The 22,539-nt window shown below is 42.4% G+C and overlaps 1 protein-coding gene across 1 annotated transcript; it reads right to left on the reverse strand.

Moving 5' to 3' along the window:
• Window positions 1–17,856: 17,856 nt before the first annotated feature.
• LOC110521709 (barH-like 2 homeobox protein) lies at window positions 17,857–21,940 on the reverse strand. Its single transcript, XM_021599501.2, has 3 exons — window positions 20,982–21,940; window positions 19,673–19,898; window positions 17,857–18,497 (listed from the first exon to the last, which is right to left on the reverse strand). Exons 1-3 carry the CDS (start codon window positions 21,544–21,546, stop codon window positions 18,185–18,187), a joined length of 1,104 nt encoding a protein of 367 aa, XP_021455176.2. The 5' UTR covers window positions 21,547–21,940; the 3' UTR covers window positions 17,857–18,184.
• Between the last annotated feature and the right edge of the window lie 599 nt (window positions 21,941–22,539).

Consider the following 22,539-nt stretch of genomic DNA (forward strand, 5'->3'; position numbering starts at 1 on the left):
GGTACTGTATGTCCGATAAGGGTAGTAGCCATAGTGGGACAAAACCTGTTAGTGTTAAGGTCTGGTCTGTCTCCATGTCCGAAGGTCAGACATCATTACTGGCCTTCCCACCTCCTCTTAGCACTGGGAATCAGGTTAGCAGGAAGATGACACTGTGTGGATGGACTCTCCGTTTCAAACCGACTCTCTGGGAGAAACGTCAAGCTTTGATTTTTCCCTCAGAAGGCTGGAATGAAAGGGACAGTGATACATATTTCAGGCCCAAGGCTCCACAAAGGGACTGTGGAATAGAGGTAAAAACCTTTGAACTAAACAAAGGTCCATCACCCACACTTCATATCAGAAGAACTGTGTAGCCCCTTGTACGGATAGAGGGGATGGGGGACCAGCATGGCCTGGCTGACAGGTTGTCTGAGTGTTGTCTGACTCCATGTCCAACGACCCAACCCTTGTCTTCCCCATCCCACCATCCCTTCATCCCTCTATCCCTCCATTCCCTAACTCATACTCCTTTCTGGCAATAGAGAAAACCCATCCAGTTATAAGTAAAAGCACCACTCAGTGTTCATCATCGCCATCCATCTGTGGTCCTTTTTTTAATCTGACCTGGGGCCTGGCGAGCCTTCACCACCGCCAGCATCGGTTGCATTAAGTTGATTAAAGTGGCTGGCCTGGCAGAACCTGGCACTTGTGTTGCTCTCACTGACGCTAGATGAAAGACTAGGCAGTGAGGCCCCTATCCTGGTTCTCAGAGATTCCCCCTCCTCTCCCTTTGCTTTTAAAGGAGGGTTCACAAAAGACAAAAGGCACTAGAGTGAAAGCAATGGAAAGCTTCTTTGCCAAATTATCTCTAATTGTTCTCTTTCTTCCTTGTTGGATCACTAGTATGATTTCTGCAGCGACGGGAGGATGACTTACTTAGCCCGCCGCAATTTCTACCTTTAAAAGCCACTACCCTTGAAAGAAGGCAGCTTGAATGAAGAGCCCTATTACCTTAACAACACTTGTATTATTATCAAAGGCAGTGGGTAATTGATGTGATGTCTTTGAAGGACAGAGAAACAAAGTGTTTTGTGGAAGCATAGCCCCAAGGTAATGGATACAGTGCCCCCAAAACGCCTGATTTGGGGTCGACAAAAGGATGTTGGGATGTTTATTTTTGAAATATATGATCACTTGAGAACAAAACAGGAAACTGTGGACAATATACAACTGCCCTTAGAAAAGAGGATGAGTGTTAAGAGATATCATTTCAGCATATGTGTTCTTATTTTGTTCATGTAAAGGAGATCTCCTAACCACCTTGGGTCTTGCATTCAAGCTGCGACCCAGCTATTTATCAGTTTTACAAAAAATTTGAGTTCACCCATCCTGAACGTTCCCTGTGCAAATGTATCGGCTCCTCATCCTGTCTTGGAGTGTGTTTGTCCTACGCGGCAAGCTCTCCTTTTCATTCCAAACACAGCATATTTACATATTTAACTCCTTGAAATGAAGTTAAGAAAGAAAACTGACAAACTGTTATTTGAGCCTCAGTGTAAGAAAAAAAACAACAACAACAAATAAAATAAAATGCCTTTGGCATTAAAGAGCTGTTCCAGAGATGATAACGTTATAAAAGAAAGGCACGCAGATCAATGCTGTTGTGGATTTTGATAACTAAGTCATTGCATGCTTGTGTCTGAGACAAATGATAGAATTTCTTATTAAGCAAAGAGGGGCTGCAATATGCCAAATATGCACCAAATTACCCTTCAAAAATAACTCCTCAGCGTCTTTACTGAAGCCGCTGGAGTGAGTATATAAAATAAAGGGGCAGCATAAATTACCTGGTGGATGTCAATCGTGAAACACAGCGCATCCTGTTTTCTTTTTGTAATCGTGTCGCCTCTTCGTCTCGCTGCACATTGGCGGATAACATGAAATGAAAGTATTCTCTCTCCAGCACCACCAGAAGTACTCACACCGCTTTCTGACACTTGAAAACGATGTGGTTTCGTGAAACCACAGCTGGGCCCACACTGATTGGCTCTCTGCACATGCTGCCAGTAAACTTTCTAGTGCTTGAGGATCTGTCTGCGCCGGGACAGGTGGTGTTTATGCAGATGAATGAACACATTACTGTGTGCTCTTCCTTTTGGTTTAAACATTAGAGTTTCAAATGTGACAAATCAGATGTTCATCTTCCTTCTCTGCATCCCGCTCAACCGACACCATTGTGGTTGGCTCCCCTAGGATCCGTGTGAGTAGGTTTGCGCGAGCATGTGTGCACATCCATAAAGTATGTGTTTGTGTACAAATGATGGTATATGCGTGTTCTGACTTACAATATCTATGGCGGAGTTTCCTTGTGTTGGTAAGTGCTTCCCCAATGTTGTATAGTCAGTGACAGAGTTGGGTCCCCGTTTGGACAGTGCAAAAACAACAGCAACACTAGGACGGTAAATAATAGGGGAAAGTCTTTTAAAAATGATTTAGACTATTGAAAAGTAACATTTACATTCAACACAAAGAGGAGGAACGTAAGCTGTAGCACATAATGAGCAACCAGCCACTTGATAAGATGTCTACTCCACAGTGAGCGAGAGGCGCTTTGTCTCTACGCCACTTTGTGCCTTGGCTTGGTAGCCACCACAGAGAGCTGTAGAGCTGTAGGAGTGCATCCCAAATGTGACCCTATTCCCTATATAGTGCATTACTTTTGACTAGAGTAAAGTGGTGCACTATATAGGGAATAGGGTTGCATTTGGGACACCGCCTAGTTGCGCAGTCTTGGGTGGGTGGGACACTAAAGTCTCTATTGTCTGAGTCAACTTGACCTGACCTGGCTGGTTAAGCTGATGCATTGTGAACAGCAAATCGCTTCAACTGAGGGGGTTGCTTTGTGTGTGTGGCTACGCAGAAGATAATAAACCTTGTAATAAAAAGAGCATCCCCATAGTTTACAGAGAGACGGACCAGTTTTGTTTCCAGGCTAGTCCATTGGAGGTAAGTCCTCTTTCCCACTGCCTGGAAGAAATGGGAACAAATACTGTGGTGTTTACTAGTACATTGAACCATAATGAGGATTAAGTTGACTACCGTGCCTTGTATTAGCAGGCAGGAGCCTCTCAAGGGGCAGAGCTAAGGCTCCAAAACTCTGCAGTCTGCAAACCCTGGTCCTCCATTGGATGTACCATTCTTTCTGTCCATATCTTAGTAGGTGAGTGTGTGCATGCCTACGTGCGACATCCACCCGTGCCTTTGTCTTCAACATACAATGCTTGTGTGAGTGAGTGAGTGAGTGAGTGAGTGAGTGAGTGAGTGAGTGAGTGAGTGAGTGAGTGAGTGAGTGAGTGAGTGAGTGAGTTTATTAAAATAACAAGTCTCCCTGCTAGTCTTTACAGGCCTTGATTGTTGCATGTCATGAAATAGCTGTTAGCTTGTGACACAGCAGTAATCAACAACTTGTTTTCTGGCCTGATGCCCACAACAGCGGTAGGAGTGGGAAGAGGGCCGTGACAATAATGCTTTAGCCCCGGCTAGCTGCTAATAACACTTCACCAGGAGGCAGGTCCAGGCTTGTACACCTCACAGGTATCTGCTAACGTCTTATTGTCCATCTCTTCACACCCTCATTGCATTTAGTAGCCTGGATGTGTCACTCTGTCCTCGCCAGAAGTCGATCTGGACTGGAGACTGGAGTCAACTGCAATTTTTAAACGTAATGAACTCTAACACAACACAGGCTAGCTCCAGTAAAATAACTTTCTCACTACTCTGGTTCCAGCCTGAAAACAAGCAATGGAGGGATGAAAATTAGACAAATGACATGGGGTTTTCATTTTTCACATTGAACAATGCAGCAATACAATCTTGTGGCATCACACACTCATGCAACATGTGGATTTTACAATCAAACATTTTATATAACAGATAGCAATCACTTGTCAAGCGATGCCGTTGCCCTCTGATGGCTAGTAATGTCGTATCATACCATGGAGAAACAAACAAAACTCTCAATGCAGATCCCTTGTGTTATAAACTTAATTTAAAAAATCCCATTTAGTCACACTAGTCAAGGGTAGTAGTCTTCACCCATCTTCACACAGTCCTGATGGATCAATCATGGAAGGAAAATAGCAGGAAAATAGCAACTGTTTTTAGTTTATTACCAGCGGATTACAGGGGCGTGAAGGGACTAGTCAGGACTTGTATGATTGTCTAAACCGGGCACAGCTCTTGTTTATGGTCTCTTTCCGACTGTTCAGTGGCCACAGAGGGGGAAGACAGGGAAGAGAGGGGGGTGGGGGGAAACAGGGGGAGAGAGGAGAAGGAGGGGCTAGAGAGGGAGATAGGGGGAGAGAGGGAGAGAGGAGAGAGAGAGGGGAGATAGGAGATGGAGGAGCAAGGGAGATAGGTGGCAGAGGGAGAGCGGGAGGGGGAGAGCGGGAGGGGGAGTGGAGGGAGAGCCATCATCTCCCCACAGGCCACTGTTGTCTCCTCAATCCCTGCTGGACCTCCCCAGCAGACACCTTCATATAGTCTAATTACCACAGTCCCAACAGCAGCCCTCCCTTCTCCCCCTCCTCCCCCCTCCCCTCCTCCCCTTCTCCCCTTCTCCCTCCCCAACAGCACTCTCCCTCCCCGATGTGAACTACACAACTAATTGTTTCGTTACACCAATAATGACACAGCCCTGGGAAGAACAAAGGATAAAAACAGAAAGGTAGAGACGAAGTCGACGTGATAATGTTCATTAACCCTGATCTCTCTCTTATTACATCATCACCCCTCTCTCTCCCTCCCTCCCTCCTCTTCATACCGCCGTACTCAAATTAGTACTCAAATTAGTCCACAAATTATCCACAACCATTCCAGCTATCACTAATTATCCAAAGAGTTTGTCATTAGGCGATTTCAAATCCAATCTTAGATTAACACTTACTCAGACCTCAGGGATCCTGTGCTCCCTATAGCGGTTAAACAAACCAACAGTTCAAAGGATCAGGTATTCCACTTTAAGAGGAGAGAGAGACAAACTGGAAAAATATAAAAGCAAAGGGTAAACAACTGTTCACTTGAAAGAAACGGTTCATGCAGCTTCACAGCACGGACGCTCCGATCCATTATTAATTTCAGTCAAAAAATTCTCTTATCTTCTCAAATTGGTGCCTCGTAATTTCAAGAAAATTCTAAATTATGTTGTCTGGCTGAGCTCTGAGCTAATAATAAGACTGATTAAAGAGGGAAAGAGGGCACTGACCATTGTAACGATGTACGCATCCCAAAAGCCCATAGGGCTTTGGTCAAAGGTGGCTCACTATACAGGGAGAAGGGTCCCATTTGCAATGCATACAATGTATCTCCCATAGCGTAGAGTCTGGCAGTAGTGATATGGCCAACAGGCCAAGGTGCTGTCCAGCTACTGCCAAGTCTTTTCCACAATTAGCTAAGGCTCCCAGTAATTAATTCACAATTCTGAGTCTACTAATTCACAATAGATCAGTGCCAGTAAATCTCACTGACAAATGTCAATAAATAAAATGAGGTATGCCAAGCAAAAACCTAATAAAAAATCATTTATAAGAAATAGTACAGAAGTACAGAAATGGTTTGCTCGGTCGGAAGTTAATATCCAACTAGTCAGGGACAACTGTATGGACTTTAGAGTTTGTGACAGCAACTTCTAACGACTCGCGGCTTGTCAGCATCATAGAACAAAACAGGCATCATGTGCATGTTCCTGAGAGTTAGGACTTTACAGAGGTTTTTGTAAGAAGAACCGTCTCCGGGATCCACTCTTGTTTCACAAACACAACTCTAGCTCAGCCCCCGTTAATCACATAGAGGAATGGTTGGTATCTGAGGATGCAGAAGAAATGGAAAAATCCAATGCAACAACCCAGCAGGTTAGAAGTCTGGGCATCACAGTGGGACTATAGGACTTGGCTGTTTAATACCATTGGTTCCCTGAGACTATGCAGCAGCATAGAAATGAACACAGTTCATCTGAATTTGAATAAACCCAAGTCTGAACTATGTTAGGCCTACCAGCTCCCAGGGATTTTCTCCACATGGTCAACAAGCAATTTATACCAGTGCGATGAATGGTCATTCGCAGACAAATGTAAAGTGATAGCGGTTTGCGCGATGAGACTGCTCCCAACTCTAATTCCCATATAACTGACAGTACTTAGTCATCCTGCGTCCCATCCAATGTAAATCTACCTTGTAGTTGTGCTAGGCTACTAAGCCTTGTCAAGGTGCATACTTCCTTGGCACGGTCTTATTTCTCCACTTACATACCCAGCCGCCAGTCCCTATGCAGTTTCCCTTTGAGAGCTATGCAGATGTTAGTTCTGACTGATCACACTCCTAATGTGCAGTAATTTAAATTGCTTCTCAGCCCACATCCTTCTCATCCTCCTCCCGCCATCCCACCCTCCCACCCTTAATGTCAGTGCATCGCTCAGTGAAAACGCAAGTACCAGAAACCAAGTCTGTCACTTAAAATATAATGCTGTCAGATCTGTTTCTTTAACCTTGAACCAATTAGCTGTTGTTGAGCTGTAATGAGTCCTGACATCACTCCGTTGTGATGAAACCCTTAATTGCTCGGGAGAAAATTGAAGCTTTTGACATCACTGCTGACAGACTTTTTTCTTTTTGCCTCTTCCCCCCCATCTCTCCCTTTGTGCGGTCGCATGTGACTTGAAAGGTAGAGGAGCTTCACCGCCATCAGCTGTCCCGTCAGGAGAGAGAGAGAGAGAGAGAGAGAGAGAGAGAGAGAGAGAGAGAGAGAGAGAGAGAGAGAGAGAGAGACGGCTGGATGTTTTGAAATGATGAGGCCATTTAAGCCTCATGATAGGACCTGGCTAGAACGTCATTCAACAGGGATGTCAGTGACATCCACGCTGGTTTGAGGAAGAACGATGGATGCTGATAAACATTGAGCTAAAGTGTATAGATCAGAAGTGTCACGTGTTCTCCCTCTCAGTCCTCTAGGTCACCAGGCTGCTGATTATTGCGCACACGTGTCACCTTCGTTGCGCGCATCAGCGCCTAATGACACACCTGGATTCCATCACCTCCTTGATTACCTGCCCTATATATGTCACTCCCTTTGGTTCCTTCCCCAGGCGTTATTGTTTCTGTTTCATGTCTGTGCATTGTTCGTGGTTCTTGTTTTGTATCATGTTTTGTTTATTGATTAAATGATTCACTCCCTGAACTTGCTTCCAACTCCCAGGACACACGTTACAGAATAACGCCTCACCAAAGGGAGGAGGTGTTGGAGGTGATGTCGGGTCCGGATGTCAGTACCGGATCTACCAGGGAGGCCTCAGCCAGTTCGTTGGACTCTCATACCTCAGCTGGCTTGACAGGTTCACATGCCTCGACATGTTCGACAGGTTCCCCTGCCTCAGCTGACTCGACAGGTTTCCATACCTTAGCGGAATCGATAGGCTCCCATGCCTCAGCTGGCTCGACAGGCTCCCATGCCTCAGCGGGATCGATAGGCTCCCATGCCTCAGCGGGCTTGACAGGCTACCATGCCTCAGCACGCTCAATAGGCTCCCATGCCTCAGCGGGCTTGATAGGCTCCCATGCCTCAGCAGGCTCGATAGGCTCCCATGCCTCAGCTGGCTCAACAGGCTCCCATGCCTCTGCGGGCTCGATAGGCTCCCATGCCTCAGCAGGCTCGATAGGCTCCCATGCCTCAGCAGGCTCGATAGACTCCCATGCCTCAGCTGGCTCAACAGGCTCCCATGCCTCTGCGGGCTCGATAGGCTCCCATGCCTCAGCAGGCTCGATAGGCTTCCATGCCTCAGCTGGCTCGATAGGCTCCCATGCCTCAGCAGGCTCAATAGGCTCCCATGCCTCAGCTGGCTTGATAGGCTCCCATGCCTCAGCAGGCTCAATAGCCTCCCATGCCTCAGCAGGCTCGATAGGCTCCCATGCCTCAGCAGGCTCGATAGGCTTCCATGCCTCAGCAGGCTCGATAGGCTTCCATGCCTCAGCTGGCTCGATAGGCTCCCATGCCTCAGCAGGCTCAATAGGCTCCCATGCCTCAGCTGGCTTGATAGGCTCCCATGCCTCAGCAGGCTCAATAGCCTCCCATGCCTCAGCAGGCTCGATAGGCTCCCATGCCTCAGCTGGCTCAATAGGCTCCCATGCCTCAGTGGGCTTGATAGGTTCCTAGGCCTCAGCTGGTTCCCATGACTTGACCGAAGCTTCCAGGAGTTTTCAGCCGGCTCGTCAGGCTCTCACGCCTTAGCCAGTTCGTCAGGTTTCTGCGCCTCAGCGGAGGTGACCAGTCTGCTCCTGTCCCCCGGGATCGTCCCATTGGTTGGCGTCCTTTGACTGGAGCCGCGCGCCAGGGAGGGGGTACTGTCACGTATGCTCTCTCTCCAGCGCTCTAAGTCGCCATGCTCCCACGTCTCAACTAGATCGACAGGTTCCTGCGCCTCAGCAGAGGTGACTGGTCCGCTCCTGATCCCCGGGATCGTCATTTTGGTCGGCGTCTTGCGGCTGGAGCCGCGTGTCGGGGAGGGGGTACTGTCACGTGTGCTCCCTCTCCAGTCTCTAGGTCACCAGGCTGCTGATTATTGCGCACACATGTCACCTTCGTTACAATCACCAGCGCCTAATGACACTCACCTGGACTCCATCACCTCCTTGATTACCTGCCCTATTTATGTCACTCCCTTTGGTTCCTTCCCCAGGCGTTAATGTTTCTGTTTCATGTCTGTGCATTGTTTGTGCTTCTTGTTTTGTATTATGTTTTGTTTATTGATTAAATGATTCACTCCCTGAACTTGCTTCTGACTCCCAGCGCACACGATACAAGGAGACTATGGTGTGGTTTTGAGATGGAGGATGAATTGCTGTATGTATCCCAAATGGCACCCTATTCACTATATAGTGCACTGCTTTTGACCAGAGCCCTATATAGGGAATAAGGTGCAATTTGTGATGCAGTCCCAGGCTCAGGGAAGAACACTATACAGCGCATTCGGAAAGTATTCAGACCCCTTGACTTTTTCCACATTTGATGTTACCGCCTTATTATAAAATTGATTTAATAAAAAATCTTCCTCATGAATTTACACAATACCCGTTAATAACAAAGGAAAAACTGTTTTTTGGGTGTGTTTTTTGCAAATGTATTTAAAAAAAAATCAATAAAATACTTTATTTAGATAAGTATTCAGACCCTTTGCTATGAGACTCGAAATTGAGCTCAGGTGCATCTTGTTTCCATTGATCATCCTTCAGATGTTTCTACAACTTGATTGGAGTCCACCTGTAGTAAATTCAATTGATTGGATATGATTTGGATAGGCACACACCTGTCTATACAAGGTCCCACAGTTGACAGTGCATGTCAGAGCAAAAAAAATCAAGCCATGAGGTCGAAGGAATTGTCTGTGGAGCTCCGAGACAGGATTGTGTTGAGGCACAGACCGAAAAATATCTGTAGCATTGAATGTCCCCAAGAACACAGATGGAAGAAGTTTGGAACCACCATGACTCTTCCTAGAGCTGGCTGCCCAGCCAATCTGCGCAATAGGGGGAGAAGGGCCTTGGTCAAAGAGGTGACCAAGAACCCAATGGTCACTCTGACAGAGCTCCAGAGTTCCTCTGTGGAGATGGGAGAACCTTCCAGAAGGACAACCATCTCTGCAGCACTCCACCAACAAGGCCTTTATGGTAGAGTAGCCAGACGGAAGCCACTCCTCAGTAAAAAGGCACATGACAATCCACTTGGAGTTTGCCAAAAGGAAACTAAAGACTCTCAGACAATGAGAAACAAGATTCTCTTGTCTCATGAAACCAAGATTGAACTCTTTGGCCTGAATACCAAGCTTCACGTCTGGAGGAAACCTAGCACCATCCCTACGGTGAAGCATGGTGGTAACAGCATCATGCTGTAGGTATGTTTTTCAGCAGCAGGGACTAGGAGAGTAGTCAGGATTTAGGGAAAGATGAATGGAACAAAGTACAGAGATCCTTGATGAAAACCTGCTCCAGAGATCTCAGGACCTCAGACTGGGGTGAAGGTTCACCTTCCAACAGGAGAACGACCCTAAACACACAGCCAAGACAACGCAGGAGTGGCTTCTGGAAATGTCTCTGAATATCCTTGAGTGGTCCAGCCAGAACCTAGACTTGTAACCAATCTAACATCTCTGGAGAGACCTGAAAATAGCTGTGCAGCGACGCTCCCCATCCAACCTGACAGAGCTTGAGAGGATCTACATAGAAGAATGGGAGAAACTCCCCAAATACAGGTGTGCCAAGCTTGTAGCGTCATACCCAAGAAGAATCAAGGCTGTAATCACTGCCAAATGTGCTTCAAGTAAGTACTGAGTAAAGTGTCTGAATACTTATGTGAATGTGATATTTCCATTTTTGCAATGAAATTTGCAAACATTTCTAGAAACCTGTTTTTTTGCTTTGTCATTATGGGGCTATTGTGTGTAGATTGATGAGGATTGTTTTTTTTTTTCAGATTAAGGCTGTAACGTACCAAAATGTGGAACAGGTCAAGGGGTCTGAATGCTTTCCGAATGCACTGTGTGGCTAATGTTTGGACCAGGAATGAGACTGTTGTCTATTCAAGGGTTATTCACTATTGCCCTGTGTTTTGGTTGATCATGTCACATGACCTGGATTTTAACCTTTATTTAAAGCCTTTTCAAGAAATTTGAATTACACCAAAAATGTAAGCAATTGTGAGGATGGTGCTGGACCATTTGACATGAATGAAAAAGAGGAAATTGTGATGAAAATGCATTAAATAAAGGTTCAAATACTGGTCATGACATAATCAACCAAAGCACAAAGACCTAACTATTATGATTAACCAAAATTGGGAGAACTCCTCCTAGACATAACACCTCCTCCAAGTGACAGGGATATCTTATTGTTTCCAGTTTCATTTAAATAATTCATTAACAGTTGACCCATGTGACTGTGACTGCCTCTAATAAAAAGCAACGAATCCCTTTGAAAACAGCCTTTGTGGCATCGATGTGAGTCAGAAACAGTTATTCTAGTGTCAAAATTGACTACAACGTGTAAATAGGATTATTTTTGGTCATATAGTTAGTCTCGTCTAAAACATCCATACGTCACAACGTATTAGCCGCAGATTTGAAATGGAATGTGAGATGTAAATCTACATCTGGAAGAGGATGATAGAAATCCTCAATACTTCATGTAATGATTTTTCTATTTGATCGTAATTATTCCTATATAGCCTACACTTTCTTGTTTTGAACTTCTAATGCAAGTTGGGCAGGTGTGGCAATTTATTTTACCTTTATTTAACTAGGCAAGTCACTTAAGAAAAAAATCGTACCTTTGATGACGGTTTAGGAACAGTGGTTTATGTGAGTTGTTCAGGGGCCAAAGGACAGCTTTTTACCTTGGGGATTCGATCTTGCAACCTTTCAGATACAAGTCCAACGATCTAATGACTAGGCTACCTGCCACCCCAATGATCGCAAGAGAAGCTGCTCACGGTTTTGATGGCTCCAATGCAGTTCCACCTCTGACACAGCCAAAACATCCGCTATGGAGGTGTCTGCTATCACCAGTTAACGCTTGAGCTGATTGAATCCAGGGGTTCTATTCCATTTGTATCGCTGAATCGTTATAGGTTGCTGATTGAAATGTAAAGGTAATTTCCGATTGAGCTGACATATGCAGCGTTAATTGTGAATGCAGTCTCCGCCAATTCGGATTTTCTTTACATTTTCATCATTCTGTAATGCAGGACTGCGATAAGGATTGAATAGAGTCCAAGGCCTATATTGTAGACTACTTAGATGTCTCCTTGACTCAAGGTGACAAAATGTAGATTCTCAGCAGAAGGTCATACAAGCGGGCTTCAACTCCGTCTGGGCCTATTTTATTTCCAACCAATCAGTTTCTGATGGAAGGACTGCTTGATGGAGGTGTAAATCTAAGCGCACATTAATAGACTGAAACACCTTATGTTATACACTTACCATACTTGCTTGTCAATTCGTATTAGCTGCAGCTTAATCAAAGTCAGGCCGTTTATCTCACATCGGCCTAATTGAACAAAGCTGACGGCAGCTTATTATGCTTACCCAATAATAATGCACTAAATCACAGATTGGGCACATCCTTGCATGGTGCCACACATCATGAAACACATTGAGCCAACAATTACAGACATTCGCCATTGTCACAAAATAAAACTCAATTGATTGAACATGAAATTGACTTTGATATGATTGAAACAGCCTTCAGAAAGTATTTACACAAAGTGTCATGTTTGGGGCAAATCCAATACAACACATTACTGAGTACCAAACTCCATATTTTCAAGCATGGTGGTGGCTGCATCATGTTATGGGTATGCTTGTAATCACTGAGAACTGAGTTTCTCAGGATAAAAAATAAACAAAATGGAGCTCAGCACAGGCAAAATCCTATAGTAAAACATGGTTCAGTCTGCTTTCCACCAGACACTGGGAAATGAATTCCCCTTTCAGCAGGACAATAACATAAAACACAAGGCCATATCTACACTGAGTTGCTTACCAAGAAGACTGAATGTTCTACTCGAAAATCTATGGCAAGACCTGAAAATGGTTGTCTAGCAATGATCAACAACCAAATTTGACAGAGCGTGAAGAATGCTGAAAAGAATAGTGGGAAAATATTGCACAATCCAGATGTGGAAAGCTCATAAAGACTTATGCAAAAAAGACTCACAGCTATAATCACTGCCAAAGGTGCTTCTACAAAGTTTTGACTCAGGGGTGTGAATACTTATGTAAATTAGATATTTATTTACTTTTCAATACATTTGCTGCATGTTCTTCAACCATGTTCACACATTCTCATTATGTGTTATTGTGTGTAGATGGTTGAGAAAGAAAATCTATTTAATCCATTTTGAATTTAGGTAACACAACAAAATGTGGAATAAGTCAAGGGGTATGAATACTTTCTGAAGGCACTGTAGGCCCATGTAGCCAATGTAGGATACCTTTCAACGCAGTCATCTCGGTTTTAATTTTAAGCATAATTTTATCTTTCACCTGTTTGTAACAATTGCTATTAGCCTACTTTGGCAACTTTGTATTTGTAGTCAACGTGTTCTGGAGTTATCGGCAGTCAGAGTCAGACAGATAGCCTAAACGTCTTGAGTTTTGCGTAGATATTCTGTGAATAAAGTGCCGTGGAATGGAAAAATAATAATTTAATGATGCACTTTGGCTGCTTTATGAATGGTTTGGATCACTCGTAGATGTGCGATGGTTTACATTTGAGTAATAATTCCAAGATGATCTTCAAGTTACGAAGGCCATGGGAAACGAGGCCCAGGTATACAGTAGATATTCCGCTGTTCCTAGTGAATCCTATATTCATATCTGACTCTTGGGTTGAATTGTAAAGTTGTTCAAATAATTGTTTTTGACTATTTATCTTACAAAAAAACGCATCGTCTGGCACAATTTGACAATGACAGAGTTTATGAAAATATACATATTGTTAATATCATAGATGAGCAATGGAAAAGCAAACACAAGGCTATGGTATGTCTGGTGTTGGCCAATGTCAACTGCACTTGTTGAACAAGTTTTAAAATTCCCTCCCCGGCCTAAATACTATTTCAAATTATATATCCTACAAAATTCAGATTATTGGCTCACGTGGTTATATAGGCTATGCTACGTATACACAATAGTGCATTTTTGAATTATTAATAGGGACAATATTGGTTCATTTCACGCCTCTAGCAGTAATTGTGTGGTTTGAGTGTATGCGACAGGTCCTGCACCACAACGCCTGCCCACAATCACAGCTTCTGCACAATCCCAATTCGCATTTTGCATGATTTTAACCTTATTACTGTTTTCTCAAATTCACAAGCTTTGAAAACGCACATCTTGACAACCCACCATCTTGCAAATTATCACTTTGACACCCAGCCATCATCACGGGACAAGTTTAAGGATCCAACCAATGATAATTAAGGGAGGATACCCAAATGCGTAAAATACACCACCCATCCCGCCTCTCTGTTTGTGCAACTGTGCGCGTAAAAGCCAAAGCCAACCAAGCCACCATCCAAGAGCCAACCAAGTCCCCTCGCACGTTTCGGGCGCATAATTACTGTAGAAGTGTTTTTATTGTTTGGGATAAAAACGATCTGGTGATATTCGTGTTAAGAGAGAGACGCAAGTGGCGTAGTAATGAGAGGGCCGAGGAGAGTGTAAGTGTTACCTCATTAAGATAATGACTAAGATATCGCAGCCATTACATCAGTTGGAAAATGCAGCAGCGATTAAAGAGGGCCAACACAGTTGGTTCCTCGAGGCAACGAGAACAAACCAGCCCTCTGAAGCCCTTCTGTTCTGTTCTGGCTAATGTGTGTCATGGCAATGAAAGGCCTGAACATCTTCGTTTTATTGTTAATACCCCTTCCCGTCGCCTTCTCCAACCAACCAACCGCTTGGTATTGTCAATAATAAGTGCTCGAGAAAATAGTATAGGCTACCATACCTTTATCAAAAGCTGCATGGACAGAATTGCCAAGGTTATAAATCAGGTAATACTCAGAAAATTTCTGGGGATATCATAATTGGTATCAATATGCAAGGACGTGCTGTTTGTCCTACAATGACCCGTGCAGCCTTATTTCATATGCGTGTTCTGCCTATAGAGTGCAATGTATTTAGCTAAATAATAACACAAAACCGACAAAAGCATATCTGCTTGAGCCATGCAAAAGTTGAATTTACAGTTTGATCTTTGAAGCTTTTTTTTTTTACAATACAGGGAACTTCGGCTGGTTAATTTTATTCTGCAAGCTTTAAAGCTAGAATCCTAGTTACTACATATACATGGATGATATATAGGCCTAGCCATTGATTCTTGAAAAATAGAACTTGTAAATGCTTAGTTTAACTGTCGTACCCCATCAGAACCCAAAATACAAGTTTTTTTTACTTCAATGTTTGTAAACAATGTAAATGTAGACAAACACTGTATAGCCTCAAAACATGGTTGAAACTATAGTTGAGATATCATGGATGGTCAGTCCTTGCATCCATTGCATTCTGTTTGAATTTGAGAGTGGTTACATTTCTCCAGGCCCATCCCTCAGCTTTTTACCAAAACACACGAGGGGAGCCGTTGTGTTGTTCTTTCAATTAAGGATTCTAGCTTTAAATATTTTGTCTGCACGACACACTCACGGACAGTGATTTTGATCTCAAATCATGGTGCAAATTGGTAGGCCTGTTTTTTAAATTTAAAAAAAAATATTCAAAAATTAGAATTTTAATCAACATTGATTTATATTTTAGTTGGGCCAGCATAGGTGGTTGACTTTATGATTTCTTTCTATTTGTTGTAAATGTTGAATATTTTTGCCATTGTTGGGGTCATCTGAAACGATCCGGTATAAGAAAGGGGGCCACGGCTATAGTCGTTTGAACATGAGGGGCCACTGCCTAGTAATTCACATAGCGGTTGAATGGCTTATTATTAATGAATTGGAATGGCGCACCCATCCTTTGCCCAGAGCAATAAATAAATAATGTTTAGAAGCCATGCATACGATAAAATGCCTCCTTATTGTTGCTAAATTGGACATGTGTGCAATACTGCTGATGAGCAGACAGCTAATGTAAAAGCAGATCACATTTAGTCAAGTTCATTTGTTTTCTAATTACCAATCAGTCCTAATGGTAAAAAAAAAAAAAAAAAAAAAACATGATTTTGCGCATCGTGCAATTCGATGGCATTTAGGCTATTTCTTCCTAATAGCCTAAGTTTTCTTATTTTATTTTATTTTTTAATTATACGAAAAAGAAAATGTATACCCTAATACTAGCCTTACTCATCAAAATGTTGCAATATAAATAATGATGGTGTGCATCAATACAAATCTGATTTGCCATACAGTGTTCGTGTGAATACCTCCTTGGTCCCTCGCCTGGGTGAGCATACATTGTTTTATCTGTTTGCTAACTTTTAATTAGGCAATATAATGGTGGACCACTGAACTATCCGCTTTTCTATCCTCAAATGGGAAGAATGTCTGACAATTCTTGTGTTGAAATTCACCAATGACCGGCTCTGCAGTCTCTGTTGTGAATACCAATTAATGCATATGCAAATAACGCTGCAGGAAATATGAGAACAAATTATTTGTTTAAGGGACACATAATCCCTATATTTGAGCCATCGTCGTTTTATATTTATTTTCGTTCTTTTTTCAAGAGCTACCTTTTGTTTTACAGTTTAAATTTCATTGGGACAGTCACGTATAGCCTAATAAAGACAATAGTCCAGGTTATTTTCTTATTACGTTGCTAAACTGTGAGGAAACTACAATTGGGCTATAGCCTACATAAAGCAGCCTAGCGTTCCCTTGTCACTGTCGAGACCAGCAAAGGTCAACTTGGCTAGAACAGGAATTTAATAACACGGTAATCAGCAAACGATTCACCAATTAGGGAAGCCCAAACAAACGTGCCCCAAGGCGCTTCCATCCGAGAGTCAATTCACTTGAAAGCGGCCCCTCGCCACTATTCTCTGGGGGATGTGATTATACTTTAAAAAAAAATTACTATTCTAATGTTCATTTAATTATTGTCCCACGTGGTATTTTTTAAAATCTCTGTCACCGATAGCAAACATACACGTTGTCCCAAATATAAAATAATAAGAGTATACAAGACCCGAGATAGGCGCAAATGTCCTGTAGGCCAGCTGATAAATGTTTTTTTTTTTTTTTAAATGGCTTTGATGTTTTGGGCAATAGCCCTGATAGGCCTACCTGTTTATATCTTGTTGTAAATCCCTGTCCTCTATGGCCCTAATAAGTCAAAAGGTTTCGCTTATTAGGCTACCATAAGCATAAAGGCCTATCTGAGTCTGGTTTAACTAGGTCTAGACTAATATTGTCCTTTTTTTCTTCAATAAATTTTAATAAATGTTCTGTTTTCACTTAGAAATCAACGGATGCCAAAATATGGACAACGAACAATATAACATTTCCAGTGATGTGTTGTTTGTTTACATTTTTTTTCTTTAGTTTTAATGTCAGTGCACTTTTTAATCTCTCACGCTGAGATGCCTCGCGCTTGCTGTCTGTCGGGTGCGCTAGTCTCGAGCGTTGTGCTCGCATAGAACAGCTGCTGCGCGAAGACCACCTTCCCGATTCCCAGGGTACCAACCCAGCATCTAATCAAACCATTCATTCTCACCATCACATAGAGAGAGCTGCCTGCTGCATATGCATATAGGCGACCGAGGGGAGACTACAGTTCTCGCCAAATGAATGCGGTCACATGATAGAGTGAAAAGTAATCTAAAGAAAGTCCTATTTGCATTACCGATTAAATCATGTTCGATTAAATAAACATGTAGGCCTAGTCCTAACGTTGAATCTATAGGTGATTTTAAATTTATAGGAAATACATTTATTTTGGAAATATATACGTTGTAAAACTTGAAATCCGGGCATTCGAGATGAAGATTTCAGATTAACCCCCCCACGCCTGATATTTGGTTATGTAGGCTACTTAAACAATACATATAGACAGACCTATTATCTTTATAAATCGCGCTACATAGGTTATTTTAAGAGCTATCGTGTTGTATGGGTATGCTAGGCCTCTTTTAAACTAATTGACTGCACATTATCAGAATGTAAACAAATGTTTGTCTTGGTATCTCGTATTAACCCCATAGGCCTACGCTTTCAGCCTGCAGATATATTAATGTCACATGGCGTTTTGAATGTTTGGATGACAATGAAGGTCAGGCTGACTGCCCCGACGTCTTTCACATAGAAGTATCCGAGAAGAATCATTTTAGTATCATTCCGTCTTTATTCAACCCTTTCTCTCCATCTAATAAACTTTATAAGTTTATTTGCTAGTATAAGTGTATTTGTACAAAAAAACTAAACAAACAATCAATCAGACATATGAACAGTCCTTTTTCTGTCATGGCCTCGACTCGATGCTGGCTCTCAGTCATATTCAATATTACATCCTTTTACTTCTTCTGTAAAGTTGTATTTTATATATTGTTTTTTTTTTTCAAATGTATTTTTCATCGTTTGTTCAGCGCAGTTAGTCACATCACATGTAGACCAGGTTAAAACTGTTTTTATGGAATCGTCTTGTTGTTGTATCTACCGCTGATGCTGCGTGCCGGGCATGCCGTTACCCAGCGGGTTCAATGCCGGTTGGCCCCCAGGCCCAAGGCCATGGATGAGTACTCTCGGGACAAGAGGCCTCTGGAGACCGGGATGTGGTTGCTGCGGAGTCCGGTACATACTGCTGTACATTGCTGCGGCTGCTGCGGCTGCTGTTGTGCTGTCCATGGTGCCCAACAAGCTCGGGTGGTAGAAATAGGGCGACGGAAACATTCTTTGTAAAGCGGAATAATTTCCGGCTTCAGCCAGTAGCTCTAATCCGACCGCTGTCTGTCTTTTCCACTTCGTTCTGAAATCAGATCAAAATACAACAAATCAATTATTTAACTGGTTCAGACTCTGAGAATTCCCCAAACGGACCCTTAATTGGTAAGATCTAATTATTTGCAGCATGAATCGGTGATTATGCCTTTAATTAGCCTAGGCAAAGGACACATCCAAGAAAAGTTAGGCTTTTTCAAGTGCACAGTGCCTATATTTAGTCTATAAGATCATAGATTAATTTCAGATCATTATTCCCTCACTTGATCCTTCTCTCTAGGCCTCACCAAGAGCACTGTAAACATTGGCAGGCTAACTTTAAGATGGTAGGCTATAGCCTAATTAGGCCTATACAATAATGTATAAAAACGTAGGCGTTGTGTTACTATCGGCTATATTGAACGAGAAATAAAACCGCAGGATTATAAAATGATTGCAGTCAAACCATATTTCGTCATTATATTGTGCTGTGTCTGTATTTATTTTGGCTACTATATGGGGGCCGGCGCTGTTAACACTAATCTTGGCTGACATTTGGGGAAATCTTAACACTGATGCCGGAGAGGCAAATTGTGCATTGTCAACATCATGTAGCGACTGTTCGGACATACTTTTATAACCCCAGGGGGATGTGTATTTCAATAACCAATACCACGTAATAAAACTGTGTGGGTTAATCTTGTAAATAAATATCCTTATGTGTCTAGGTCCATGGCAACCATTTTGATTAGACCTGTTTAACTATTCCTCTTGATCTGTTCTAAAGTTATTCTATTGTACTGTATTGCATTCTATTCGATTCTATCTGTTCAGTAGTCCTAATTGTCTGAAATCCATGCAGGTTATGGGCCTGCATTTAAAGGCAACAAAAGCCTAATACAAAAAAATACACCTAACTGCACATCATCCACAGGCCAACTCCTATTAATTATATTCCAGTCTAACGAAGTTAACTAAAAAACAGCACATACTGCACAGCACTTACATCGTGTTAATATAGGCTTACATTACTACAGTTATTATAATGATATAACATTATTATTAGTAGGCTATATTCATGTAAATAACATCACCACCAATAAAAACTAGCCTAATAATAAACAAAAATAAGCTCATAATAATAGCCTAATAATAACAGAGATTATTTAAAAACAAAAACATTGTGAAGATAATGAATTATGTTTTATAATAGGTGTGACATACCGTCGGTTTTGGTACCAGGTTTTCACCTGTGTGTCGGTCAGGTTGAGTGCTGCCGCGAGGTCCATGCGATCCTGCACGCTGAGGTATTTTTGGCGCTCGAAGCTTCGCTCGAGTTGGTTGAGTTGATGGTCTGAAAAGGCCGTCCGTGCCTTACGAGGTTTTTTTGACCGTGATTGAGGACTATCTCTGCTACTTGAAATTTCCCGTTCATTCTCTTCTTTTGTTCCTGAATGGGAAAAATTATAAGTGGATAATAATTTTAGTTTTTATTTAGGCCTAATTCAAGCCTATAGTCCAATGAAAATAAATTTGCAACAAATACGTGTCCTATCAGTTCTGAGCTAAAATAAGGTCAAAATATGTTTTGAAAAATATAAATAAATTGAAAAATATAAATAAATTGAAATAAACAGTTGCTTTTAAACTTTGAACCTGTTACAATAGTATTTTATAAAGCTGAGCAACCGAGTTGAAGCTGAAGTACTGCATTTGTCAGACAACCAGCCAGCCAGCCAGCCAGCAAAAAAAATAAAAAAATCTACGGCCAATAAGAAATCCGGACTGTATTTGTCAACTTAAGTTTTTAGCAGTAAAACTGGGAAATCGATATGTCAATCCATCTCTATTTGTAGCAGTTTCTGCAGCGCTCGTGATCCGCCCTCTAGGAAGAACAATAATCTCTCTAATTGACACACAAGGGAGGCTCGCGCACCGGGAACATCTCGCGCCAGCCTTACATCTGTTTTCGATTCTGTTATGCTAATAAAAAAGGGCAACTGAAAATCAACCCTTTAATATCATTGTCTAATAAGACAGCCTTTGAAACATATACACAAGGTGGTCTACATTCAAGGCAGTTAGCCTGTACTGTACACTGTGTTTGAGTTTAAAAATAACTATACCGACCAAAGAAGCCTACTAAATAGCATTATCATGTGAATTAGAATTTCCATGTGCGTAAAATATATGACGAACAAAGGTGTTCTTCTTGTTACTATTATTGTTGAATTATTATGCCTATTGACGCAATTGACCTATTCAATTTGGTGGTTATTTTCCAATAACATTTTTATATAGGCTAGGATACTTTCAACTTTTTTTAGGCACAGAAAATTCAACACAAATAGGCTTTGTATGTGAGCTTTGTATGTATTCTGCACACCATTAGCCGACTATGACAGCCTACCCAATAAAGTACACGTTTATAAGTACACTGAAAAGCTCACTTACGCCATCCAATAACTAAACCATAAAAAAGCATACAAAACATTTCCATATAGGTCTAAGTGTAACCTAAATATTCACTTACCGTTGCATTTCATTTCCATATCGTCTCTTTTGTCCAACTTGCTCCTGTTTTCATCTTGTTCCAACTTCGGCCTGAAGCCGTCCCCACTGTCCCTGGCATTCTCAGGTTTGGGGGTGTGATGGGGTGACTGTACGCTGGTGCTGTAAGGTGCGCACGCTGCCAGGGGTTTGCTGTCGCCTAAAATGTCTTTGATTAAAAACGAAGAGGTGGCAGTCCTGGGGGCACAGGCGGCCCCGGCCCCTAGCTGCTGCGGCTGGGGCGATAGTTGCAAACTCCCTGGTTGGTTGTGGTGGTGGTGGTGGTGGTGGTGGTGATGTGGTAGGCTGTCTTGGAGCAGATGCGGCTCGGCGTGCTCCATGGTGACCGAGATGGGGGAAGAGGGGGCCGTTCCCACTGTGTCTATGTCCGAACATGACGGGGACGGGGTGGCCTGGCTCCGGCTGAAATCCGCTGTCCTGCTGTCGCCGAGGCGGAAATCTCCGTTCATTAGCGCGGTGTTAACAGAATTAGTAGCGTTGGATAAAATAGTGTCTATTCCAAAGTTCGATCCGCTGGAGGATTCCATAGTAAGAAAAGGAAATAAATACGGGGATTTAAGTCTTCATAACAACATTAAATTGTATCCTCCTTACAATTAAAAACTAAACGAAAACTATAAGAGAACATTAACAGAGACACATGTCCTCCTAAAAGTCAAACGAATTTAAGAAATGGTCAGGAAAATAAACAACAGCGAAATCCACGTTTTATATAAAAATACGGTCCAAGAATATGTTGCTACATTCAATAGTAAATCTGGAGACCAGTGGGTCTGTCTGTGTAGTCCACGTCCTTTGTTATGGGTAATGAACTTTCTCTCAAAGTTGTGGTGTGGAGATTCGTACGGCTAACTCCTCAACATCACGCTCCCCTTTTGCTTGTAATCGTTCTAGTGTTGCTCTACAATTACTTCCTATACTGACGTCACGGCCACGGTGAGGGAACTAATATTTTCTACTTTATCATAACACTCTCCGCGTTTTCCTCTTCCTCTCCTGTCATTGGTTACAGCGTGACGGCCCCCGCACCTCACCAATCAGGGAGTTGTTTCTTTATCTTGACAATCTCGAGCCAGCCATTGAATTCTGGATGATCTTTTGAGCCATGCTTATTCGACTATGCCTTGGCATAAGCCTTCCTCGTGTAAGCAGAAAAATAAAAACCGAAATTGCTGTGTTTAAAATGGAGTGTTGAATAGAAAGGAAATAAAATGCAGCACTGGAAATTAATTTGCGTTAGTATGTGTTTTTACACAGTATTTGCACGAGTTGATTTGTTTTTATTAATAACAACCCAAAAAAATCTAACTAAAAGCGATACACTATATTTTTTTCCAGCTACATAATTGCAAAATGCAACAATGTCTACAACCCTATCGAAATAGCTATTGCTATATCTGTCTGCTAAATAACATTCATGACATGTCTAATATGTCAATGGTTTATTTCCGTGACATGGAATGCATGAGACAGGCTCATAGAATCTAGACAGGCTCATAAAATCTTACACTCTAAGAAAA

This window comes from Oncorhynchus mykiss, chromosome 30 (assembly GCF_013265735.2).
Source record: "Oncorhynchus mykiss isolate Arlee chromosome 30, USDA_OmykA_1.1, whole genome shotgun sequence".
Classification (NCBI taxonomy): domain Eukaryota; kingdom Metazoa; phylum Chordata; class Actinopteri; order Salmoniformes; family Salmonidae; genus Oncorhynchus; species Oncorhynchus mykiss.

Coding starts and splice junctions, on each gene's coding strand:
- LOC110521709 (XM_021599501.2), bottom strand. CDS start 21,546: ATGGAATCCTCCAGCGGATCGAACTTTGGAATAGACACTATTTTATCC. Junction 19,899..20,981: donor TATGGAAATGAAATGCAACG/GTAAGTGAATAT, acceptor TTTCCCATTCAG/GAACAAAAGAAGAGAATGAA. Junction 18,498..19,672: donor ACCTGGTACCAAAACCGACG/GTATGTCACACC, acceptor ATCTGATTTCAG/AACGAAGTGGAAAAGACAGA.